The sequence below is a fragment of the Arachis hypogaea genome, chromosome 6 (assembly GCF_003086295.3).
Source record: "Arachis hypogaea cultivar Tifrunner chromosome 6, arahy.Tifrunner.gnm2.J5K5, whole genome shotgun sequence".
Classification (NCBI taxonomy): domain Eukaryota; kingdom Viridiplantae; phylum Streptophyta; class Magnoliopsida; order Fabales; family Fabaceae; genus Arachis; species Arachis hypogaea.
In genome coordinates this window covers 112,797,165-112,824,160 of record NC_092041.1, presented here as the reverse complement: position 1 = coordinate 112,824,160, position 26,996 = coordinate 112,797,165, and the positions used below count along the sequence as shown (strand labels likewise).

General features: G+C 31.2%; 2 protein-coding genes and 1 non-coding gene across 5 annotated transcripts; 2 read left to right on the top strand and 1 right to left on the bottom strand.

Annotated features, from left to right (window-relative positions):
• Window positions 1–5,276: 5,276 nt before the first annotated feature.
• TRNAA-UGC (transfer RNA alanine (anticodon UGC)) lies at window positions 5,277–5,349 on the bottom strand. The gene has a single exon. It is a non-coding gene; the product is annotated as a tRNA-Ala (tRNA).
• Window positions 5,350–13,861: 8,512 nt separating this feature from the next.
• On the top strand, window positions 13,862–19,695 carry LOC112755795 (phototropic-responsive NPH3 family protein NPY1). 3 transcript variants are annotated; one of them, XM_025804090.3, is made up of 5 exons: window positions 13,862–14,795; window positions 14,902–15,029; window positions 17,220–17,289; window positions 17,536–18,708; window positions 18,952–19,695. In XM_025804090.3, exons 2-5 carry the CDS (start codon window positions 14,968–14,970, stop codon window positions 19,483–19,485), a joined length of 1,839 nt encoding a protein of 612 aa, XP_025659875.1. In that variant the 5' UTR covers window positions 13,862–14,795; window positions 14,902–14,967; the 3' UTR covers window positions 19,486–19,695. The 3 variants fall into 3 exon arrangements, with proteins under 3 accessions (XP_025659875.1, XP_025659876.1, XP_072053816.1); XM_025804091.3 differs by lacking the exons at window positions 13,862–14,795; window positions 14,902–15,029 and adding an exon at window positions 15,338–16,423; XM_072197715.1 differs by lacking the exons at window positions 13,862–14,795; window positions 14,902–15,029 and adding an exon at window positions 16,414–16,625.
• Window positions 19,696–20,644: 949 nt separating this feature from the next.
• On the top strand, window positions 20,645–26,021 carry LOC112755794 (small ribosomal subunit protein mS47). The gene is made up of 14 exons (XM_025804089.3): window positions 20,645–20,977; window positions 21,054–21,134; window positions 21,230–21,298; window positions 21,645–21,708; window positions 21,819–21,898; window positions 22,694–22,777; window positions 22,880–22,964; window positions 23,200–23,285; window positions 23,407–23,528; window positions 24,066–24,126; window positions 24,938–25,036; window positions 25,130–25,231; window positions 25,316–25,357; window positions 25,648–26,021. Exons 1-14 carry the CDS (start codon window positions 20,846–20,848, stop codon window positions 25,765–25,767), a joined length of 1,227 nt encoding a protein of 408 aa, XP_025659874.1. The 5' UTR covers window positions 20,645–20,845; the 3' UTR covers window positions 25,768–26,021.
• The last annotated feature ends 975 nt before the right edge of the window (window positions 26,022–26,996 follow it).

Genomic DNA, 26,996 nt, shown 5'->3' with positions numbered 1-26,996 from the left:
TTCCCGTAGCTCTCCTCCCCTCCACTACCCTCCTCGCCGCTAATGGAGTCTCTCACGAATGAGACTTTACTTGTGAAAGGTAAGTAGGGTTTGGGTCTTAACACATGAATCATTCTAGATTGCTAATGGGTATTTATGCACGTAAATCATGCTAGGTTGGTGGGTGGGGGGGGGTTAGGTTTGCACATAAATCGTCCTAGGGGGTTGTGGGTTTGGGATTTGCACGTAAATCGTGCTAGGGGGTTGAGGGTTAGGAAGAAGCACGTAAATCGTGCCAGGGTAGGGTGTTTTAGGTGAAAACGCATAACTCATACTAGCCTAGGACGATTTATGTGTCACTTCTAATACACACTAGGGTGGGACAATTTATGCCTTATTCACCTATGCAATTCATGCATAAATCGTCCCAGGGTACAATGATTTATATATTAACTAAAACACACCAGCCTAGGACGATTTATATATTATATGGTTTAGGGGATTCAGGTTCAAGAAAACCATTTAGAGGATTCAGGTAAAATAGGAGAGCAAATAATTTATTTAAATAAAAAATCCTATATCTTATGTTTATATAATAAATTTATACTATTAATATATAAACTAATTATATGATATTAGTTTAACTAAGGGGTAAGTATTATTTTGGTCCTTAACATTGAGGGTCAAAATCGAAACCGTCCCCGATGTAATTTTTTTATTTAGAATCATCCTTAACGTTTTTTTTCGTATTAAAATTGTCATTTTTAATAAAATTTTTTATATTATTCCTAAACTACTCATATTTTAATAAAAAAGTTATAAAATTTTAAAAAAATAGAGTAAAGTATCGTTTTTGTCCCCAACGTTTGGGATAAATCCTATTTGTGTCCCTAACGTTTAAATCGTACTATTTGTGTCCCTAACGTTTGTAAAAGTGTATATACGAATGGGTGGGGAGGGGAGGGGGAGGGGGATGGTGCTAGGGCTCGCCGCTGCCGTCGCCGTCGCGTCATCCTCGGGAGATCACGCCGCTGCTGTCGCCGCCGATTCGGTGGTTCTGCTTCTTTTTCTGTATCTACTTCCTTCTTCTTCTTCTTCATCTGCTTCTTCTTATATTTCATTCCCCAAGCTGCAATGATTTTCCAAGAACATGCTCAAGTTGTGAACTTGAATTTGGCAACAATGTTATCCTTACTACTAGAGAAACTCCGCCTCCATCATTACCAGCAGAAGTAATAGCCTTTTAATTTGTTGTTTTCTGATTTTATTGTTGTTGTGTGTTAATTTGGTTGTTGAATTTGCGTTGATTTATTGAATTTGGGTTGATTTCATTGATATTGTTATTCTTGGTGGTGGATGTGCTAGTGCTGGTGGTGGAGGAAGTGCTGGTGGGGGTGGTGGTGGAAGAAAATGTGCTGATAGAGGTGGAGGGTATTTTTGTCCAAAAAAAGTTAAAAGGACGATTTTAATACGGAAAAAAACGTTAAAGATGATTCTAAATCAAAATTTACATCGGGGACGGTTTCAATTCTGACCCTCAACGTTAGAGACCAAAACAATACTTACTCCTTTAACTAAAGGGTTTATTTCTTCAAGATATATAACCTTATTTAAATTATATATCACATAACTATATATAAATTAGCTTAAATAAATAACCTATATGCTTAATAAACTATATATGATAAGATAGCAACGTAAACACAAAAAAACAAAAATAAATTACAGTATAATAAATAAACTATTTTTAAAAATATTTTTGCATTCTTAATTAATAAAATACTCATCATATTATTAATTTATGGTAACAAATTAAAAAATAAATTAAAATGTCACATATTAATGGATGAAATTTAAATTTGTAAAAAAAGTCAATATATAAAAAATACAATAGAAGCATAGAAAACATAATTTGTTTTATAATTTGACATGTATCCATTGTAATGCACGTCTATTTCACCATAAAACATTTGACATGTGTTGTAATGGGGAAAAGTCTTTTTACCACAAGTAAATACTCATTAGGAATTACTTGAAATCTTCTTAGACCCTTCTGGAGAAGGGAACCATTTCAGGAAACACATTCGTGGTTACAATCATGTTTTTTCTTTCACTTCGTGCGGTGTACATATAGACAAACAATTAGCTACAGCAAGTCGTGGTATATATACATTCTGTGCTCAAGAATCAATGTACCACAGTATAGGAAGATTTCATCCGGATCAAGGGACACGGCCACACTTCTTACAACTGTATATATACGATATTGAGCATGATTTACAAAATAGGATGCTAGAGAATACACAACTACATGAAAGTTTGGTTTTGGAGCTACAACAATTGTTGCACCAATATAATCCTTTTTATCCATGTATTTCGCGAGTTTGCACAACGACTAGATGAACAAGAGTGTAGCTTGGTGATTAGAGAGCGACCTGCTAATCAACCACAATACAGTCTCCTAACTACTTCACAAGTAGCAGTCATAATAGTTGGTGATGACATTGAAAATATGGTGCGTAGACGAGATATCAAGGTTCAAACTCATGCTGGTAACCTCAGAAGGATTCAGAAATTTGTTGGCTATTATGATCCACTACAATATCCTCTTCTTTTTTCATTTGGAACGCATGGATAGATATGAATACTCGAACTCAAAGTGAGAACAAAGTATCATGCCGGACATATTATAGCTATATGCTCCAGGTACAAACTCATATTTGCTACATAATTTATAGACTTCCTTAGATGATAGTTTGAACCAATACATCATTTCACAATTTCTAACCATTTTCTAATATCCTCAAAATTCGTAGATCCGTCCCGATAATCACTCAACAGTTTTGCAAGCGGGACGACTTCTTCAACAATATGTTGTTGACAAGTATGTGAAACTAGAAAAAGGCATGTTAAGATGGGTTCGATAAAGACAACAGAAACTTCGAGCTGAACTATATCAAGGCTTACAAGATGCTTTGCACACAGGAGAGACTAATGCCGGTAAATATTTTTCGATTTAATAGCTACACGATTGATCATTACGTGCTCCCGAAGTTAATATTTCAAACTAATAAGACTTTTCTATATATTGGTTTCAGAAAATGTTGGCAGAAGAACGATATTACCATCGTCGTTCGTGGGCAGTCGTCGAGACATAACCCAACGGTACGAGGATGGAATGATTATTGTTCTTAAAGAAGGAAAACTGGATATTTTTCTCACTATGACATGCAATCTATCATGGTCAGAAATAGTTTCGAGACTCATCCCTACTCAAACTCCACAGGATCGTCCGGATCTAACAACTAGGATTTGCAAAGCTAAATTCGAACAATTAAAGGAGGATGTTATTACCAAGGGTATATTAGGAAAGGTGAAAATTTATATTTATGTCACTGAATTTCAAAAAAGAGGATTGCCACACGTACATATGTTGCTAATCTTAGAAAACAATGACAAGTTGAGTGATTTGACCAATATGATAGTTTGGTTCGAGCGGAAATACCATGTAAACAAGCAGAACCACACTTACATGAGGCAATGCTAAGGCATATGGTCCATAGTCCTTGCGGAACACTTAATCAATCTTCACCATGCATGAAAAATGATCAATGTAAACGCAACTACCCAAAAGAGTTCGTAGCAGAGACACGACGAGGTGATGACTCATATCCTAGGAGGAAATTTGATGCTCTAATCCCTATAAACCAAAAATGTTATATAAATAAAGCTATGTTAATTTCGAAATGATGAAAAAAATACTTATCTGACAAATTTAAAGGGTGAATAATATATTAACACCAATATTAAAATATGATATAAATAAAATCACACTAATATTAAAATAAAAACAATAATAATCTAATAAATTTAAAAAACGAATAATATATTAAAAAAATAAAATTAATTACTTAAAAATAATAAAAAAGCGACTGGAGCAGCTAGTAATTTATAACTTAAATATTAATATCATACAAATTAAGAACAATAAAATAATTAAGAGAAAGCATAATAAACCTTTAATTAATTAGTCCTACTTATCATTTTCTTTACCCCTCACTTAGCTTGTTGTTTGCTTTAATTTCTTACTATAAGTCGCCGCACACATTATTTAGCACAAAGTGTATCCGTAGTGTCATTAACTTCAATCATTATTAACATTTTTTCTCATAAAAAATTTAAAGTAATTGACTCATACTTTTTTTGTTCACATACCTTTGTTTCATAATTTACATTTAATCTTTTATTCATTTATGTTATTTATTTTCAAAAACAAAATATCAATATATTCGGTTACATTTTTTTACTTGATATATTTTAATTATTAATTAATCTTTTGGCTTGTTATACCAAGTATTTATATGTATTTATTTTAATTAGTCTTCATCAGATGCATGTGCTATATTTGAGGACCATAAATATTGCTAGGATTGTGGTCCTTATGTACCGTTTTAATTGCCCTTTGCTACCTTAGCTTTTTAAGAAAACGATTATTCATATAATCTAAATATAAATGATGAGTAGTGCTTTGAGATTTTTCTGAGTTATCAAAATCTATCATAGAAACTTTTTATATGATCATTATTATTATTATTGTTTGTGAACGAAATTATTGGTGTTGGGACAGGAAATCAATGTAAGGAGCGATAAATATGATATTACTATATATATAAATATAATAATAACATACATGACCCATATTATTATGCGAACTTAGAAAGATCTCGTGGTGTATAATTATTGTTGTAGGGTTTATCAGAATAAAATCTTATGTACTATTAAAATTATTAATTTTTTATTTATGTACGAAGAGACACCAAAATTCTTTGTGGTCCTGAGAATAATAATTGAAAACTATAATTCTGTTAATAGCATCGTTCCCGAACATGGGATAGCAGCGCAAGTTAACAAGTCCACAGTTAGTATGATCAATAATAATAATAATTAGGGGTCCATTTAATTTATAGCATATAGTGATTTGAGAAAAAGATGCTTGCTTTTTCGCTCCTAAGTCCTATCACAAATAGGTGTTGTATCATATTTAGTTTAAGTTAGACACGTTTCTTTAGAAAATGACGTAAAATATAAATGAAAAAAGTTTAATTAATTTGTTTTATTTTAAAAAGGTAAACATTTTTACTATTAGAAAAAAAAAAAAATCCATTTTTGTTAGAAGCTATCAATAAGAGAAAGAAGGACAATTTAATTTCAGCATCCTCAGTTAACAGAACACATAAAGCATTCTTTTTGTCTAAAATTAGGAATGAAATGATGCCATTTTCGAACATATAAAAAAGTGGAGATGCGGGGGATCGAACCCCGTGCCTCTCGCATGCAAAGCGAGCGCTCTACCATTTGAGCTACATCCCCAGACGAACACATAAAGCATGTTATGGTGTGGTGAAAAGGTTTAATTTAGACATGTATATTGGCAATTTAATTTCAGCATCATTTAAAAATAAAATAAAATAAATTCATATTTTCCCAAACACTATTTTTAAACTTTAATTCTTTAAATAGGATTTTTTTTTATTTAGAGCAAGTTTGTCGCACCCCGACGAATTCTATAAAAATTATAGAATTGGCCTTACCGCCGGCGAACTCCCTTCAAATATTTTAAACCCCACGTTTTTAATCCATTTTAATTCATTATCATCATCTCCAAATAGTATATAGATCTACAAACAGTATATACGAGTACACAAAAATACACCGACAACAAGCATGACTTCTTCAAGAAATTTTTTAATTATAAATTAAAAAAAACCATATTTAACGATGACAATCATTATTATCGTCTCCGGAAATACACAAGAACACCGGAATAAGTCATATTTAACAAAAAAAAAATTAATTATAAGCCGTATTTTATTTTGAAATAAATTTTAAAAAATATAAATAAATTTTGAGAGAGAGAGAGTTAAATTAATTCGATTTACTATTATACTTACGTATATAAATATGAACTAAACGTGAAATCCTCATCATAGTGGGACTCTGGCTAGTGATAATAGTTTTTTAGTTCTTGTGCACTATAGAGGGTCGATTAAAAAAAATTAAATGCCAGAGGGAATAAAATTTATTGATAAGAATCCGTTGAGTATTTTTATCAAATCTTCTATAAGTTTCATTAAGTTTCAGAATACTATAATCCAAAAACTAGGGCTGTAGGCATGAAACGGGTGGAGAAGTTATTCTATATAATTCCGATTTCTATAGTACGTGATTGTGTGAAGTACAATTCTTTCGTCATAGACAATGACAAAGATTTGCAAGTTCTGTTCCACTATTGTCGTCAATTTTTCGAGGTAAAGACCCCTGAGCTATTGGCCAAGTTTGGAGATGTGGTTTGTAGTTCAGGATGATCGAATCAGAATCCTCAATCTTTAGCAATGCCAGCCGTCTCTAGTTCAATGCCTCTTGGTGCCTCATCATCTGTGCCTGTCATTGCACCTGAGACAGTTTTGGTTGTATCTCTATCATTCGTAGCTGATCTAAACTGCGATTGTGAATGACAAATAGTTGATACTCGACCTTCGGTGAGCTTGCTATTGCGATGGCCAATACTCCTGTTATGATCCCAGTTTCTAGGGAGAGTGGAGCATCAAATGGTGTCAAAGATGTACTGTGGGATGATGATGATGACGTAAAACCTGCCACGATTGTTGATGATATAGCGAGGAGTATTCCAGTTGATGGTGGTGGAACATCTAGCTAGTTTAGGAACTCAACAGTATCCCCCCGCACTTTTCGACTTTAGACTTGGAGGCCACGACACATCAAATATTATCAGGAGTAGCTTCTGGATTATTTGGGTCCAAAGATACACAGGATACAGGAGGTCTAGCTAAGTTCCAAGTTGGTCAACAGTTTCAGGATAAAGAGGAGGTCGTCTTAAGCGTGAAGACTTATAGCATCTGTCGTGGGGTTGAATACAAAGTGCTAAAATCTGATCATTGCAAGTATCGTGAGAAGTGTAAGAATTTTGGCAACGGTAACACATGGTTGATTTGGATCACTCTTCGCCAACAAAAGGGTATTTTGGAGGTAAGACGGTACAATGAACCCCATATTTGTTTGGCCACGTCGATATGTAGCAATCACAGGATACTTTATTATCATATTATATCGGCTTTCATACTGCCTATGATTAGAGCTGATGCTGCCATGTCGATCAAGGTACTACAGAATGCGACAGATGCACATTTTGGATTCAGACCGACTTACAGGAGGGTTTGGTTGGCTAAGCAGAAGTCCGTTGCATAGATTTACAGAGATTGAAAAGAGTTGTATAATAAGTTGCCGATATGGGTAATGAGTGTGCAGATAATGATGCCAGGTAGTGTTGTAGCAATAAAGACGAGCCCTGTGCGAGTTGGTAGACAAGTCGATGAGTCATCAGCTTATTTTCATTAGCTTTTTTGGACTTTTCCACCGTATATCAAGTCCTTCAAACATTGTAAGTCATTGGTTAGTATTGATGGGACCCACTTGTACAGTAAATATGGGGGTACATTGCTTGTTGTAATTGCTCAGGACGACAATTCCAAAAGCATTCCTATTGCATTTGTACTTGTGGAGGGTGAGAATATGAAGTCGTGGTCGTTCTTTCTATCTCACATTCGGCAGCACATAACACCTCAGCTGAATAATCTCGTCATATTGAATAGGCACAATGGAATTAAGGCTGCTTTGGTTCTAATGGCGGTTGGCTTCCACCTAATGTCTACTGGACATTTTGTATCCAATATGTGGCGGCAAATTTCGTCTTGAGTTTTAAGGACAAGGATGCACAGAGATTTTTAGTGAATGCTGCTTATGCCAAGACTGAGATCAAGTTTGACTACTGGTTTGACATTCTCCACTGAAAACCTTGCAATATGTGACTGAGCTAACAGGATTGAGTATGAGCAGTGGACTCAGCATCAAGATGAAGGTGGAGATTCAGGCATATGACTACTAACATCTATGAGTGTGTAAACTCCATACTAAAAGGTGTAAGGAACCTTCTAGTTCGTTCGTTGCTAAAATTCACCTACGGGAGATTGGCCGAGCTATTTGTTCGGAAGGGGAGAGAGGCAGAGGCACAGTTAGAAATCGGGTAGCAGTTTAGTCAGCATCTAATGAAGGCAGTAGAGGCTAATTTAAAAGCTTCAAGGTGTTTTACAGTGACTTTGTATGATAGAGATAATTCTAAGTTTACTATGGTCGAGACCACTCCAACTGGTAGCTTTTCACTTAGCTCTTACAAGTGTCCTTCAGGGACCAGACATGTGATTGTGGATATTTCCAGGCATTTCATTATCTATGTCGCCATGTCTTAGCATGCTGTGCATACTCACATATGAGTTGGGCAACCTATGTCCATGAGGTGTATCGCCTTAATTCGGTGTTCAATGTCTATTAGATGAGATTCATACCTCCAATCCCTGAGGAGTTTTGTCCACCATATGATAGTCCGACAGTCATACTCGATCCTACCAAGAGACATGCTTCTGAAGGGCGTCCCAGGACTATTAGGATCCGGACTACTATAGATGAGGCTGATTCGAACAGACTCAAGAGATGTGGGTTCTTTCTAAGAACTATAACAAAATAGTTCACCAAATGAATATTAAATAATGCATGTCCTAATCGAAAAAATACCGTAAACCAAAACAAATAATCTTATAAGTTAAAAAAAATCCGACCTAAATCTAAATGGACCTAACGCAGAAAATTCTAATAGAAAATAATTAATGTAAAACATACCACATCCTCAATTATTATTATTACTTACACTTTCGAGTTAAATTAAGGGTACCCTTAAATTAAATTCTAACTAAACTAATTTTTACTACTTAGTCTAACATTTATAACTTACAAATTTTAACAGGTCTTCTAGTCAATACTCTAATTAACAGATATTTATAATAACTACTCTAACCACTATTTATAGTTAAAAAATTCTAATTTTTAACTAACATTTATAAACAAATATTTTAAGCGGCTTAATATTAATAACATTTGTAATCTATCTTTAAAAAAAATTATTCACTAACTTTTTCATTGATGTCACCAGTACTATGGATAACTTTGTTCAACCGATAGATATGATCCGGGTCATCCTTCATGTGCGTAGTTTTGAATCTTGTGGTGTTGTTGCCTAACTTTTTTTTCTCTAGGGTGCGTTTTGGTGGTGGGAAAGATTGTGAATTGTAATTTGGATTTGGATCCTCTAAATTTTGAATTTCACTTTAGAGAGTAAATTTTGATCTCTCACCATTTATTTCATAGGTGGGACCAAGAGAAAATACGAAAGATAAACCATTCAAGGGTGTGAGATCTAATTTTACTCTTTAAAGTGAAATTTAAAATTTAGAGGATTCAAATCCATTTCGAAACAATTCAATTTGAATTGTATGTACAGGTGTATTGAAAACAAAATAAAGCAATACATTCGATTTAGCTACGGTGTACATTGCTAGTTATTTCAACGTTTTACTATGTTAGGCATACTAAATCAAACTTATATAATTCGATTTATATATTTCTGTTAATTTGAATTTTATTAATTCGATTTATTTTGAGAAAGTGTAAATCGAAATTAATAGATTCGATTTATATAAAAACACCATCAAGACAATAATATAACGTTATTGTATTTAGGATTATTATATAATATTATTTTTTATTTGATTTGTTTATGTGTTTTACTTCTAAAAGTATGTTATTAGATTGTTTGATTAAAGAAATTGAGGTCATCACTAAAAATAATGAGAAAAAAAAAAAAAAAACAATAAAACTACACTATAAAACTAAGAATGTCTCATTTCCAGTTGAGATTGATTAAGACGCAAATTTGCTAATCTCAGAAAGTGACGAGTACAATTAGTGGAAGGAGGCCACTCAGATAAACACGGTTAAAACGTCTTTTTTTTAAGATGTTTTTATGTTGTGTTTTAATTAGTTTCTGTATAATTTATTTGGTGTTCCTCATCACATATTATCAAATTCCTCAAAAGATTTTCTTTCCAAAAACAATAAAAACATTTAATTTAGACTAAAATAAAAAAGGTAATAGATTAACTATTAGATTTTTTTTTAAAAGATTATTTACATAAAAAAATATATCACATTCATCAATATATATATATATATATATAAAACAAACTCTTAAAATTTTTATAAATAAAAAAATAATTAATTTATATTCGTACAATATATAAAATAATTACTATATTATTATTATTATATTATATATTAAGATTTACTAATTTAAATTTTTTTTATTTTTAATATAAGCATTAGAAATAAATAAAATATTTATAACTAAATGTAGTGTAACAAAAAATATATAATATTAATTAGTTCTTAAAAAATTCTAAAAAAATAGTTTCTTTCATTTTAGTAAAATAACTATTTATTAAAGTAGACAAATTAATTATTTTCTTCTCATATAAATTTTTTTTAAGACATAAAAGTAATTAATTAGGACATTGGTTAAGATAATTAAAGTCACTATTTCATTAAATTTTTAATTTAAAGAAAAATCCTAGTTAATTTTGGTATAGAAATTTCGAATTTGAAAACCTTGATAAAAATTATGTTGAATTTTGATTTATTTGATTTTCATTTAAATTAATCACTACATAAGTTAAAGTTCTGTTTTGAAGTTATATTCGAGCTTTAATCTGATTTTTAAAGTTTCAATTTACTTAGTTTGATTTTTTAACTTAGGTATCCGTGACTCATATTAGGATTTTAAGTGTTTAGTTGAAAAAAAATAAGGTAAAAAAATTTCAATTGTCACATTAAACAGTCGCTAAAATGTATAATATAACAGTCGTTAGTCCATCTCAGCATGTCGTTAACGATTTTGTGAGATAGTGACAAAAATAAGATTAGGAACCAATGTAAGTCATAACTATTAAGTTGGGAGACTAAATTGAGTAAATCGAAATTTTTGAAATTAGATTGAAACATAGTTTTTAGAACCGAACCAGTGATGGAATCGGTCAAGCTACTGGTTCATTGGTTTATTGGTTCAACCAATAAATCACTGATTGAACCGATAAAACTGGTCTCATGTAAATATAAAATATAAAATAGTTAAAAACTTAAAATTAAAATTTGAAATACATATCTTCACTAACATTTTATGAAGAATCAAGTCTCAACTTCTAAAAATAATTAATATAAAAAAATAATAAAATTTTAATACTACAAGAGTATCTTATTTTGACACAATAAAAAAAATTAATTCATAAAGCCTATCATCTAACTATAATATCAGTAGATTTTAACACTAACATCAAAACAAATAACCTTAATCACAAAACTAGCAATAGAATAGATCAAGTAAATTAATAAATTTTTAGTGAAATTTATATTTATATTAATAATGGTATATAATTAAAATATAATTAATTTTAAAAATAGAAAAAATAAAAATTAAATTAAATTAAATATTTATGTATACTATATAATTAGTATTTGTCAAATATAATACTTAGAAGTACAATGGCTAAGTGGCAAGTAGAGGTTGCTTTTTCTCCAAGGTTCTTGGTTTGAGACCTTGTGGAGACATTTAAAAAAAATTTTCAAGCAGACCAGTTCGGTTAGACCGGTTTGCACCGGTTCTTATCGGTTCACACCAGTTTTATTCCTTAAATGGTCCAAGGAGTAAACCGAACCGAACTAGGGTTCGGTTCTAGTCCAGTTCACTAGTTTTCCGGTCGAACCAGCTGATCCAGTTCGGTTTTTACAACTATGGATTCAAATACGAACATAATTTCAGAGACCAATAAGTATTATCTCTTTGTTGACAATTAAGTTGTTTTAATGGTAATTAAGATCTAATAATGGTTTATAATAAAAGAAGCATTCTTTTGCAACAATGAACCTATAGTAGTAATTAGGAGTGTTCATAGATTAGATCATATCCATATAAATCCACAGTATTTATCTGTATCTGATCTGTAATTTGAGGATATGATCTGATCTGTAAGATGATCGGATTGGATCGAATCGGATCCACACTCTAATCAGATAGAAGTAAATATGTTTACAAAAGTAAAAAAAAAAATTATTGACTTTTTTTATAAAAATAATTTTTTTTAATATTTTTTATTTTATGGATATATTTGATATCTGATCCATTATATATATATATATATATATCACACAAATATAAACGTTTTTTTCTATGATCTTAAGAAAGGTTTTGTAAGTCCCTAACCTTGTTATCGATTTTGGTAGTGTTAGCCCTCATATTACCAATTTGATTAATATATAATTCGGATGATAAATTATTTGGTGACGTGCTTCCTTTTTTACTGTGATATTATTATTATTATTATTATTATTATTATTATTATTATTATTATTATTATTATTATTATTATTATTATTATTATTATTATTATTATTATTATGTACATTAAAAAATAACAGGCCAAATTATTGCCATAACATAATAGAAATATGGAAGTTTATCATTCTTCTCTAATGGAGGAAACAAAATTCTTTTCAATAGTTTATTTAACGTTTAGTAGAATAAAAATAAATTTTAGTACGAGTTTAATATTTTTATTCATCATAAAATATTTATAGAATTACTCGTAGATAAATTTTGGAAAAAAGAAAAAAAAAACATGATTTTTAATTTTATTTTTAAATAAACTTTATTTTTAATTTTAAAATAAATTTTATTTTTATTTTTTAATAATATTAATTTTTTACCGTATATAATTATTTAATTATTTTTTAATCATATATAAATAAATTACTCTTAATAAGATTTTTTTGTGTTATTCAATTATCTTTTTTTAAAAAAATTAATTATTAAAATAATTAAACTTTTCACAACAAAAATAATAAAAAAAATTATGAACGAAAAAAATTAACTATCCTGATAATTTTTTGTATTTTTATTCATATTTTAATTATAAACATAAATATAATTTAATTATATTATTTATGAAATGTGACTATAGATGTAGATAAAATTTAGTTATATTACTTATATATAGTTTCATTGTATTGTATTGCTTATAAAGTTAGACTATAATTATGACAATAGAATTGTTCTTGTATTTTTCTATGTGTGACTAATTGGTGGTGTTAAAATATTACTCTTAATTATAAATAAGGTTTATAATTTAAAAAATCAAAGACTCAATTAAAAAGATACGAAAAAATAATGTTAAAATATTCTAACTTTTTAAAATAAAAATATTCGAAATTCAATTAAAAATTATTTAAAATTTAAACTCAATAAAAATTTATATTCAATGTGTTTTGTATTAAATATATTTAATAACCTATTATATCATATTGGTTGAAATTAGTTTTTATAATGTTAATTTTTTAATAACACTTTATAAAAAAAATCATCTTTTCAAAATTTTTTAAAAATTAATTAATATTATATATATTTTGTTACATTACATCTTGTTATAAAAAATATATTTATTTCTAATGCTTATATTAAAAATAAAAATAAAATTTAAATTAGTAAATTTTAATCTATAATATAATAATAATATAGTAATTGTTTTATATATTATACGAATAAAAATTAATTATTTTTTTATTTATAAAAATTTTAAGAACTTGTTATATATATATATATTAATGAATGTGATATATTTTTTTATGTAAATAATCTTTTTAAAAAAATCTAATAGTTAATCTATTACCTTTTTTGTTTTAGTCTAAATTAAATGTTTTTTATTGTTTTTGGAAAGAAAATCTTTTGAGAAATTTAATAATATGTGACGAGGAACACCAAATAAATTATACAGAAACCAATTAAAACACAACATGAAAAGATCTTTAAAAAAAGATATTTTAAGCGTGTTTATCTGAGTGGCCTCTTTAGTGAAATACTGATATACATAAACACCTGAAATTCATCGAAGAAAATAATAGAGAAAATATGAATGGAAAAAGTGTTCTCGTCTGGTCTGAGCCACCCTGTCAGTGACATAGTCCCCTACTCCCTCTACTCAAAAATTAAAACCTCTCCCTGCTCTCTCTGTCTGTCTGTCTCTCTCTCCCCTTCCCTTTTACTTTATCCTGCAAAGTCCACAGCAAGAGGCGTTTGGAGCCACGACAAGTGCGTCAGAACACACACACTGCTACAACACCACCCCCATCATCACACACACAAAAATCCCACTAACCACTACTACACTACCACTACTACTACTCCCCTAAATAAATTAAAATTCATTTACCTACACAACAATTTCAATTAACTCTTTCTTTTGAGATTTGCGCCACCAATATCTTCACCGAATCACCCCTCCATCATCACCCCTCGTTTCTTTTTCTTTTCTCTAACCAAAGGCGGCGATATTACCACCATTCACTTACTGCCCAAAAAACCCAAACCATTTTTCTCTTAATATTTATATTCATTTTTCACTCTGACACCTTCTTCTTCTTCATTTTTCATTCTGACGCCAGTTTTCTCTTTCTTCTTCTCCTTCTGCTTCTTTTCTGTGTGCATGAATGAACACAAAACATTCAATTCGATTCAATTTCCATATTTCCGATAACAACACGTTTTTCTTTTCTTCTGTCCATCAAGTCATAATAATAACTGCTCCTCTCTCTTTCCCCAACTACCTTGTTACTCACCACCACCTTCGACCTTTTGCAATATTTTATTTTGTTTTATTCATTTTTTTTTCTTATATTCGTGACCACTAGCTATAGCTGTTGGCGTATTCGTCAACATTATCATCAATGCAAAACGTGAAATACGGTCTTCGTCAAGTGTTGATGTTGCTGTGAAGAGTAAAGAGCCACAACGTGTTACTTACATGGTTCTTCTTCTTCTTCTTCTTGGTAGCTTCTTTTTGTTGGTTTTTTTTGTTCGTGTAGGAATCTGAGATGTGTATTGTCATCTTGCCTGCAATTTTTGTTTTTTAGGTGGTTATAACGGTTTAGTTTGAAGGAGAAACCCAAAGAGAGAAAGAAAAGAAAAGGAAAAAGAAAATGAAGTTTATGAAGTTGGGATCAAAGCCTGATGCCCTTAAAGCTGATGGAAAATCTGTCAGGTGATGAGAAAGTTTCTTCTTCTTATTCTATTTTGTTTGTTTCTTCTTCATTTCTCACTCAGCTTAATAAGCCATTGTTAATTTCTTGGTATTTTTTCATATGTGTGTGGTTTCTTTTAGATAATTTTTATTGGAAAAAGTGAAAAAAAAAAACTAGACCCCAGTTATTTTCCCCGAATCTACTAAAAAAATTATTTTTTTAAAATATTTTTTGTATTTATTAATTTATTTTAAATTTTGATTGAGAGTGTTATTAACTTAGTACACCTTCTAAATCTTGTTGTGTTCATGGTTAGCCTTTTTATTTTATCCAATTTTTTTTATTTGTTTTATAATTTTTTTATGATAGTGGAACTATCAAAACTAAGATTTTGTTATAAGATTTTTTCTCATTTTAGTTAAATAATTAATTTATTTCAATTTTATTGAATGACCATTGTCTTTTATGACTACTCTCAAAATATTGCTAAATTCTAATAATAATAATAATAAGTAATTCTAGCTATGTTTCACGACTTTGGACACATGAAATGTTATTTTGCGAGCACTTGAACTTATTTAACCTCTTTAACTAAAATCAAGTGAGACTAATTCTCCATACTTAATAAGAAAGTTAAGAACACAAGAGAAATAAAGATTTAATAGAAAGAATATTTTATTACTCGAGTGTTTGTTATGAGTGCTTGTTATAAATGACTCACTCATACCAAACTACTTTAACTCTCATATTCTTTTATTTATAATCATCCACCTCCTTAATCGACGTTCATGATTAAATTAATCAAAAATTAATCAATGGTTTAGATTGGGTGTCTAAAACTTTCATTATAAATATCTAACCTAATGCGTTTATCTAAATATTTTTAGATTCTTCTATATTTCTCTTCATACTTCTACATACATCTATACTCTTCTAGAATAGTCTATCATCTTCTAGAACTTTTTAGAGTCTTTCGAGACTTTTCATGACATTCTAGAACGTTTCAAATCATCCTGAATATTTTCAAACACTTTAAATACTATACAAACACTATTGAATCTAACATTTTCAAATTTACCGTGACATATGTCTATGTTACCATTGCATGTTTTTTAATGTAATTAGATGGGCATGGTCAATAATATGGATTCATTTTATTTAATTTACTGAATTTTCTGCTAACTGAAAAACAGAAAAAGAAGAAAGAGCGAGAGAGATTGAACTAAAAGCTATTGTTGATGAATAGAGGGTGGTCCATCATTTAGAGCTGTGTGAACATGTTTGTGGTCCAAATATGGGGAAGTGGTTGTTGGTTCATCCACTTTCTTGAATCATGGCAACACGCAAAGCCACATTTAAGACCATGTTAATTGTCTTAAATAATGAAATAGATGAGTTATATGCATGTGAAATTGTGAGTTTTATACTTTCATTTGTGGCACTTGTTAGTTGCCTTGTTTTATAGATAATGCTATAAAGATTTTCAATCGTGAATGGATTCTTTTTTTGAGGATGTGTCCTTTAGTCCTTTATTACTTAGCTTTTGTATTATGTTTGAAAATGATATTTCATCTGTGATGCTTGTGGAATGTGTGCTCAACTAAGAACCCCATTTGGTATGGTATAGTGAAGTTTAGATGTGTATTCAGCTAGCCATTGATTTTTTTAAGTCTATTAACTTTTCTGCTATGAAAGACAAATGAAATTGAAAATGTTCCCAATCACTTTAGAAAATTACACTCACCTGACTGAGGAATTGGTGAAATTCAACTTGATTCCCCTTTATCTCTAAAAACATGCATTGACTTCCTTGAAAATTGAGATTTAGGTAATAATACACCGAGTACCTTTGTATTCCACCAAATTTCAGGGGTCAGTGTAATTTTCTCTGATGGTAAACCACTTGGAAATAACTTGCATGTTCATTCTTTCAATATTTATTTATTTATTTATTGTCCTGAGGTTGGAGGATTGTGTTGAAAATATGATCAAGTTTGTTAAATATAATGTATCTTTGCTATATTATGTGATGCATCCAAGTGAGAGTGCTGTGAGCAACATGAATATTGTGTTGTTAAATATTAAATACATCTCTACTGAAGGTTTTTCATTACCTGCTTAATATTTTGCTTATTCGGTTGTTAACAATTTTTTTAACATCGTTTGCCTTTCTTTATAAGCTAAAATAATTTCGATTTGAATTTATGCAGGTATGTGTCATCTGAATTGGCTACAGATATCACAATCACTGTAGGTGAAGTTAAGTTTTGCCTTCACAAGGTACAGTATTTTCAGAATCTTTGCTATTTGTCCTGTTAATATTAACTAAGAAATTGGTATTTATGGTTGCAAACTTCATATATTTTCTTTGTATGTATAACTAGCAAGTTATAGATATGTAGGAGTTTTTCTTTTCATTAATAAAACCAGCCACTAGACTCAATTCAAAGATAAAAAATTTGAATTTGACAATAAGGCTACCATATGTGGTTTACTTTGTGAAAATTGAACTTTCATGATTCACAGTTCCCTCTACTGTCCAAGAGCAATCGATTACAGAAGTTGGTATCGAAGGTTGATGAAGAGAATTCTGATGAAATATACTTGGATGACTTCCCTGGAGGACCGAAGGCCTTCGAAGTTTGCGCAAAATTCTGCTATGGAATGACAGTTACTCTAAATCCTTATAATGTAGTGGCTGCTCGTTGTGCTGCGGAGTTCCTTGAGATGACTGAAGATATCGATAAAGGAAACTTGATTTTCAAGATTGAGGTGTTTTTGAACTCTAGTATCTTTCGTAGCTGGAAAGATTCGATAATTGTTCTCCAAACAACAAAGGCTCTTCTTCCATGGTCTGAGGATCTGAAGATCATTGGGAGATGCATTGATTCCATTGCTTCAAAGACTTCAGTGGACCCAGGCAACATCACTTGGTCTTACACTTATAACCGGAAATTAACAGAACCGGATAATATTGTGGAGGAGACATCCCAAGAGAAAGTTAAGCATGTTCCAAGGGATTGGTGGGTTGAAGATATATGTGAATTGGACATTGATCTTTATAGAAGAGTGATGATTACAGTGAAATCAAAGGGAAGAATGGATGGTGTTGTGATTGGGGAGGCACTAAAAATCTATGCCATAAGATGGTTACCCGAGTCTGTAGATGAATTGGTGTCTGGTGCCCACGCCCAGAGGTACAAAACCTTGGTAGAAACCATTGTGTGTCTGCTGCCGAGTGATAATGGCGTTGGTTGTTCATGTAGCTTCTTGCTCAAGTTATTGAAAGTGGCAATACTAGTTGAAGCTGATGAGTCATCGAGAGAAGAGTTGATGAAGAGCATCAGCCTGAAATTACATGAAGCTTCTGTGAAAGACTTGTTGATTCCAGCAAGGTCTCCTCAAAGTACTATGTTTGATGTTGATTTAGTACAAGGTCTTTTGAATCGATACATGAGTGAAGAAAAGGACGGCCTTAATTTGGAAGCCAATGAGAAGAAAGATAAAGTAAATGATGAATCTCTTTTGAGGAGTATGTCCTTGTTGAATGTTGGCAAGTTGGTTGATGGTTATATCAGAGAAATTTCGCACGATCCGAATCTCAGCCTCGCTAGTTTTATTGCTTTGTTGCAGTCAATTCCAAAGTCTGCTAGGCCAAATCATGATGGTTTGTACAGAGCTATTGATATCTACTTGAAGGTAAGATTTCGTGAAACCACCATATTCCATGATAATACCTTGATTTGACTCGAGATTCTTTCGCTGGTGTTGTTTCTATGCATGTGATCTTGGGAAAATGTTTCTCTTGGTTTGATTAATTCAGAGTATATGCTTTGGTGAACTAAAAAATGTTGTATACTTGTGATTATCATGTAATTGTTCTCATGCATCTTTAACAAATTTGATGACATCTTAGTATTACAATCATTCTATAATCTTCAGGAGCACCCTGGTCTGACAAAAGCTGAAAAAAAGAACATATGTGGACTCATGGATGTCAAAAAATTAACCATTGATGCGTCGATGCACGCCGCTCAAAATGATCGTCTTCCTCTCCGAGTTATAGTGCAGGTTCTCTATTTTGAGCAGGTCAAAGCTTCTGCCATCCCTCAATCCATTAATAACGTTCCACACGGCCCTTCAAATGCTGACTCAAACGGAGACGACGAATGCAAACAAACTGAGGGTGAGAGCTGTCAATACCTTGACAACCAAGTATGTCACTTGAAAGAAGGAGAGTTGTGCAAGAATGGAAAGTTGAACAAGAAGAATAGCAAGAACAGCCGGAGTGGCACGCAGTTGTTGCCTTCTCGGTCGAGGAGGATCTTCGATAAGTTGTGGAATGTGGGAAAAGGGCAGGCAGAGAATAGGAGTTCAGAGACTTCAGGGAGTTCTAATAGCCCAGCTTCAATAGTTCCTGGGGACACCAAGTCTTCTGGTTCATCTTTAAGACATCGGAGGCATTCTATATCTTAGTTGAGTTTTGATATGATAAAATTGTTCAAAACAAGTGAAGGAGATGATTCAGAATTGTTATGGAAGTGTAAAGTGGTGTAGGATGTAATGTAAGGTAATGTATGTATTTTGGTATGCATGCACAGGAATTGAAGAAAATGTGTACATTTTTTTTGGCGGGTGTCTAATATTTGATATTTTGATGGTAATCACAATTCGCAAGATTTTTCATCTAGGTAATGTTTATACAACTTTTTTTTTTTTTGGAACCCTTTGGTTTCTAACCAAAATAAAATAATTTGGTTTTTAACTATGGAAAAAATATGAGATAAATTAGTTCTTAAGATAAGATATTACAAGTAATGTATCTTGCAATTTTTTTAGTTAGAAATCAGATTGTAATTTATTTTGGTTTAGGAGGGAACTATTCATAGAAAATGATTAGGGATTGAATTTAGTGTTATTCTATTTTTCACTGAAAATTTTGCTACGTGACATTTCACATGGTACTCCATATTGATCCATGTAGCAAGAGGTGAATTTTAATCCCTCATTTCTTAATTTTCATTTTCAATAATCTTATTCCTAAAAATAGCATTTTTGGGAATAGCTTTTGAAAGTGTTTTTGAAGTATCACTTGATATTTATAAGAGGTGAATTAATTTAGAACTAGAATTTGTATTGAAATTTATAAATGAAATGAAATTCGACTAAATTTAAAGAAACATTATTATACTATCATCTTATAAAGATTAAAATCTTAGTATTTACTATTTAGTAATTTGTTGCGGGATTCGAATCTTTGATACTAATTTAAGTAGATGATCGAATTAAATACTCGATTAAAATTTTGTTTAAAGGTCTGTTATTGACTAATAAATTGGTGTATACACAAGATAAAATTTAAACTCTTAATATTTGTTTAAGCGTGGAATAACCAATTAAGTTGGTTGAACATATTGATTTCTATCTTCCTATTTCTTTCCCATGTTTTAAATTTCTGTTTTAGAAAAGTATCCCTTTTTCGGGCTAAAATCTAAACCCAATCTTAAGTTTCTTAACTATGTATTTTCTAAAAAAGATTTAATTATATTTTTTATAGATAAAAAATATATTTTTTAGTTTTTCACGATTTCTGCTGCCCATTAAAAAAACACAAAGCAGGTCAGAAAAAAAAAAAGTTAAAAGCAAACGAGCTTGTTGCGAACAAAAAAGGAGCTTCTCATTTTATTTACCAACTCGTCTCTTTGAAACCCGACCCGAATCAGCAGCGCCAAGCTTCTCAAACTCGCTCTCAGTTTCCATTTTTTCCTTTTCTCTAACAGAACAAACATCAAACACCTTCTCTGCACAAAACAGCAGAGACATAAGTTTTGAAAACATGCAACGTTTGAAAACTCTGCTGCCTGAAAAATGTAGATTCTCTCTTCGCACACTATGCTCTCATCCTCGAGCTTTCTCTGCTCAAGTGCACCACCATATCGATGATGATCACGATGATCCCCAACGGCAGGTCAATTTTATTTTGTTTTTATTTAAATATAACCTTTTTTTTTAAAAAAATTCAATTATTTGTTTCTTTGGTTTAGATTTTGGTTGAAGGAAGAGCGAAATCGAGAGCAGCTATACTCAACAGGCCATCTTCACTGAATGCGCTCACAACTTCAATGGTTCGCATTGCCGTTTTTGTTTCCTTTTCTTGTGCGTTTTGTGGCTGTACGGTTCTTGTGGTTGTGAACGGCAAGTCGTTTTTTTGGTGTTGTAGGTTGCTAGGCTTAAGAGGCTGTATGATTCGTGGGAAGAAAATTCTGACATTGGCTTTGTCTTAATGAAGGTATGTTATTACTGTCTTTTCTTTGAGAGTTGTTTACCATGTTTTTAAGTACCTATGGTTCAATTCAAGCTGTTTAATTTGTAGTTGTACCATGATGAAACCATTATTGAAATGAAAAATTGTCTTAATGGCAAGTTGTTCAAGCTGTTTAGCTGGACAATTCGGTTGTTATGACTGAACTACATTTTTGTAACATAGTTTTATATCGCGAGCTAGTGAAGTTACATAAAGGCTTTGATAATGTAGGGTTTGTTTTTCTTCTAACTTTTATTATTTTTTCATCTAAGGAGTCATGTATATTCGTTGTTGTTTCGAGTCTGAATTGCTATGTTGAATTCTTTTGAAGGGTAGTGGCAGAGCTTTCTGTTCTGGTGCAGATGTTGTTAGGCTGTATAACTCACTGAATGAAGGTAGGTTTTGTTTTATTGTTTGATGAACAAGTTTTGTTATCTGTCCATCTTTCAATTGGATACATTAAAAATTAAGCAATATGTCAAATTTCTTGTGTTTATTATGAAAGGAAATGTTGAAGAAGCTGAACAGTTTCTCAGAACATTATATTCATTCGCATATCTTCAAGGGACATATCTTAAGCCACATGTAAGTTTTTGATCATTTCCCATATTTTTGTTTGAAATATTGAGTATTAATACTTTGTAGTGGAAATACAAGAAGGATATAAGATATATACCTATAACGTTTTTTTAGGGGGTTATATTATCTACTACAGTTTAAACAACTGAGTGTGAAGGAAATAGAACTATCCAAGTGTGTGTTGGTATTTGTTTTTATAAAAAAGTAACTTTTTCATGCAGGTTTATAAAAAGATGAAATGTAAACTGATTTAACCCTTTTACATCAAGTTTAAAGCTACTGGCAAGATTGCTTAGGGTAGTTAAGCTTACTCATACAATTTAATTTACATAATCATTCATTTATCTGGACTTATCATACGATAGAATCTCTCACCTTTAGGATGTGTGTGGTTCAAGTATTACTTTGTTATAAAGATTCCATTCCTATGGGAATCAAAGATACCTAAGGAGAAGGTGGGAATTGAAATGATGGTATTTTGATTCCTTGGAATCAAACTTCCTTAGGAATAGCTTTTCAAACTTTGAACCAAACATAGGAATATGATATTCCCATCTTAAAATTCCTAGGAATTATTTATAATTCCTCCAACCACACACACCCTTAGTGATTTACTTTTGTCAGGATAACACCTCTAGAAATGATAATACTATGTTGTTAATACTACTGCTACAGTGATAATGATTAATGAGGCTCCATGGGATTGTTCATTATTTGATGATCAGTTTTTTTTTTTATATCTTGAAATTTTCATGAAATCTTTTTGGAAGTAGGATGAACATTTTATGAGCATTTATTCAGGTAGCTATTCTCGATGGAATAACAATGGGATGTGGAGCTGGAATTTCTCTTCCGGGGATGTATCGTGTGGTTACTGATAAAACTGTATGATGATTTCTTTAATGCTTGTTGAACTTATGTTTAGTAAACAGTTTTTATAATCAGTAAAAAAATCTGTCAACTGAATCTTCTGCTTAAAATTTGCAGATTTTTTCACACCCAGAGGCTCAGATAGGTTTCCACCCTGATTCAGGAGCTTCTTATTATTTATCTCGTTTACCTGGATACCTAGGTAATATATCATTGTGGTATACAATATCTGAGCAAGAACCCTACATAATGTTTTAAAAGACTCTTTACTGAAAGTTCTAATTCTTTTACAATGTATAACTAAAACCCTACATTTTGCCCATCCAAAATGAAAAAAAAAAACCAACAACAAAAGAAGAGAGAGAGAGAGATACTTGGTTACATGACTAAACCAGGAATTGACTCAAGCTAATTTGTTTCACAATCATGCTGTGCAGGGGAATACTTGGCCCTTACAGGAGATAAGCTAAATGGTGTAGAAATGATTGCTTGTCACCTTGCTACTCACTTTACACTAAATGCGGTATGTTTTTCTCTGTTGTTGTTATTTATTTATTTGAATTTTTAAAAAGTTTGTGTTTGCACTTTGTCTATCTTTGTTACTAGAGTTCTCTGCTACTTACTTGTTTTGGTTTCCCTGACAGAGGCTTCCTTGGCTTGAAGAACGCCTAGGAAAATTGATCACAGATGATCCTTCTATTGTGGAGACATCTCTTGCCCAGTATGGAGATATTGTTTACCCAGACAAAAGCAGTGTCCTTCACAAGTAATGTGCATTTAAACACCCACATTTCTTTTCAGCTCGATAAGTTCTATTGCGTGAATAATTTTCTTCATAGTTCTGTTGATCTGACCCAATTAAGGTCCAGTCACAGAAATCTGCTTTCTTAAAATTTATTAATATTGTCAAACAACCGAGACAAGAAAAAATAAAATGCATCAATTTTAATAAACTCTGGTCCTTTCTTCTTAAAATATGTTTGGTGAAATCCTCCAAAGAAAGTTTAATTTTGTTGAGATTGTTTGGTTAGTGATATTATGTTATCTAGAAGTTTATTTTAATTAGAATTACAAAGACTGCTTTAGTTCTCGTTTGATGAAGTGTTTGTATTGTACCACCTATCTCTTAAGCACTTTATGATTTGCTACCTGATTGATTCGTCATCTCAACCCATGTGCCAACAAGAAATGAGATTGTTCTGTTAGGCAATTCAGTGATGCTGTCTTGTTTTTCTCCATACTTATATTGGACTAAATTGACATCATCGTCTGCTTCTTCATATGATATTTTGTTTTGACTCAGGATTGATACTATTGATCGATGTTTCTGTCATGATACAATGGAGGAAATTATTGAAGCTTTGGTAAGCATTATAGTAAATCTTTTGTACATGATCTTTGATGAGTTTTGATTGGTGAATAAAAAATTGAACATATCGAGCAATTCTAATTACAATTTTGTGTTGTTTTATAACTACTGCTTGTGTAGTATATCTTTTGTCTCTTTCTTGTAAATCTCTTTTTGCTGACAAGCAAAATTTCCTTACAGTAGGCAGTTTTTAGAAGGAACCTTATGCTTATTTATTGCTAAAACATCAAAGATGAAAAGTTTTATCAATTTAGAATTTGACTTTTTGGGGAGTTCTTGCTGAAGGTCATAATTTAGCTTTAACCAAGGTATGTGAATCACCATATTATCATCTAAAATAGGAGAAGAGATTATTAGCTGTATCAGTCTCCACTTGAGAAGGGATGCTAAGAACGTCTCTCAAGATAAGGAATGAATGCATTAGAAAAAGTTGGAGGTGACATTTATGGTTCTTGAAAAGATCTGGAGAAGTCCCAATTAGGAGAGGATATCAAATAGGTGATTGGCCAATGTTTAAAAGGCAGAGAGACCAAAAAAAATCTATAGCAGCCTAAAAAGGATTTAACTTGTAATGATTTGACTATATGCATAGTTTGTTTTAAGATATTATGATTTCATGATATTCATGCAGTTGACCTAATAAAAGCTCCCATCGAAACAATTCACAAAAATTAACATCGACAAAAAATGGACAGGGAACTAAACCTTAGAATAGGCAGGGAACTAAGCACTTGGTAGTTTTTCAAATCCTTTTGGCTTTAACTAAGCTACCTTCTTATAGTTTCTTTTTAAATGCTATCTTTCAGGCCAAGGAAGCAGCTGAGTCTTATGATGAATGGTGTATATCAACTCTTAGGAAGATTAGAGAAGCATCTCCATTGAGTTTGAAAATTACTTTAGAATCTGTGAGTTACATTTCCCTTGCAAGTTTGACTGTTCGGTAATTTATCATTCAAATTCCTTTTGACTTCTGCATTAACATCCGTTACTGCATTCAGATACGTGAAGGTAGATTTGAAACACTAGATCAATGTCTGGCACGTGAGTACCGGATATCCCTTCGTGGAATTTCCAAGCAGTTCTCCTCTGATTTCTTTGAGGTAATGGTTTTTCTTTCTGGCCTTCCATAAAGGACATTTCAAATTTCTTTACTTTGTTTTCTTATTGATTTATTCTTCATGTAGGGTGTTAGAGCAAGAATGGTTGATAAAGATTTTACCCCCAAGGTATGCCTATCCATCCAATGGTTTGTATATTCCTAAATTGAGTTTAATTAACATACATTGGAAGTATAAAAGAGTTTTACTATGTGTTCCAATCGAATGCTTTTGTTTCTAAGACTTTTAAGTTGGTTGGTACTTGAGTAAGACACTTTCCTGATGTGATGGTATATGATTGATTGTTTGTGTAATATTTCTTTATATTGCCAATTTCATACAGATTAAATCTTTATAAATTCACACTTCCTCCATTTTTCTTGGGAAATTTATGAGCATTTTATTTACAAAATTTGCAGTGGGATCCACCTAGTTTAAAGGATGTATCAGATGACATGGTTCAATCATATTTCTCTCCGTTCAACGAAGTAGAGTCTGAACTGGTATTACCGACGGCATTGCGAGAACCTTACATGTGAGATTAGTACAACCTTCATTAATTCTTGTCATTATCAAGGGTAAACCAAATAAGTTCAAGATCTGTTTGCTGACTTCATAGAACATAGTTTTTCACATATCTGTGTTGTATTAGCATGAAAATGTAATAGTTGCACTTTTATTTTTGGTGGGGTGCAAGGTTGAATTATCATCAAGCATTCATGAAAAATGTAGATTATCCAATTAGCTCGCTCGTTGCTGTTTTAATTTGTTATCCATTCCTCAAGTTCTATAATGAATGTTTCTTTCTCAACCTTTTTTGATGAGTAAATTACATTCACACTCAGGTTTGTCAAAATCACAAACCTGATTATACGCATGGTATGTTCTGCTGCATGTGGTGCAACTGCAGCCTCAAGTAGAATGGAGTGGAAGTAAATTGTATATAAAAATTCCATAGGGTTTTTTGTTTTTGGACATGATAGGGTTTGAACTTCGAACATGTATAATTTTAAAATTATTTACATTAAAATTAGCTATCAAAGTCTGTCACTAGTATAAAATATATGTTAAAATATAATTTTATATTAAAAATAAATTAAATTAAATATATATTTATACACAAATATATTGGTGGTTGATTTTAGTAATATTTTTGTATTATCAGTGGTTAAAGAAACAATGGTTACAAAAAAGCACGTTAGAGGTTCAATCAAACTCGGGATAAAATTTAGGTGGACTTTGTTCCCGTAAATGTAGGTTGGTTCATAGGCGCTAGTTGTGCCACATGTAGGATAAAGTGGGTCCAATTATGAAGTATGAAAATTAGTTAAGATGACAAATGTTTTGATTTTTTGTTCAAGAGCTTTATGATCAAATTATGGTAAACTGAAATCCTCGCTTAAAACTTTTATTTCCTTTGTTAAGTAGGACTCAATCAGTCAAGTGGTATAATTCGGATTTCAATTATTTGAAGATCTAGTGAATTTTAGATATGGGCGGTTTATATGAAAGAAAAATTATCAGCATTGGATTTGGTAATATAAGGCTCTAAAATATATCCAAGGGGATGTTTGTTTAGTGCTATAAATTGTTAAGATTTGTTTTTAATATTCGTTAAAATAAATTATGAATATGTCTTTTTATTATAGATATTCTTAAAAATGGATCCTAAATTTTCAAAATATCCAAATATCTAGGAGGAGGAATTCTTTGACAAAAATAATGATAATTAAGTGATATAATAGTAATTTTATATGGTTTTATTCCC

Bases quoted from the DNA above. Each gene is read 5' to 3' on its own strand.
- LOC112755795 (XM_025804090.3), top strand. From the start codon at position 14,968: ATGAAGTTTATGAAGTTGGGATCAAAGCCTGATGCCCTTAAAGCTGAT. The intron at 15,030-17,219 runs GTGATGAGAAAG...GAATTTATGCAG, and splicing joins GCTGATGGAAAATCTGTCAG to GTATGTGTCATCTGAATTGG. The intron at 17,290-17,535 runs GTACAGTATTTT...CATGATTCACAG, and splicing joins TTAAGTTTTGCCTTCACAAG to TTCCCTCTACTGTCCAAGAG.
- LOC112755794 (XM_025804089.3), top strand. From the start codon at position 20,846: ATGCAACGTTTGAAAACTCTGCTGCCTGAAAAATGTAGATTCTCTCTT. The intron at 22,778-22,879 runs GTATGATGATTT...TAAAATTTGCAG, and splicing joins GTGTGGTTACTGATAAAACT to ATTTTTTCACACCCAGAGGC. The intron at 25,037-25,129 runs GTGAGTTACATT...TACTGCATTCAG, and splicing joins TGAAAATTACTTTAGAATCT to ATACGTGAAGGTAGATTTGA.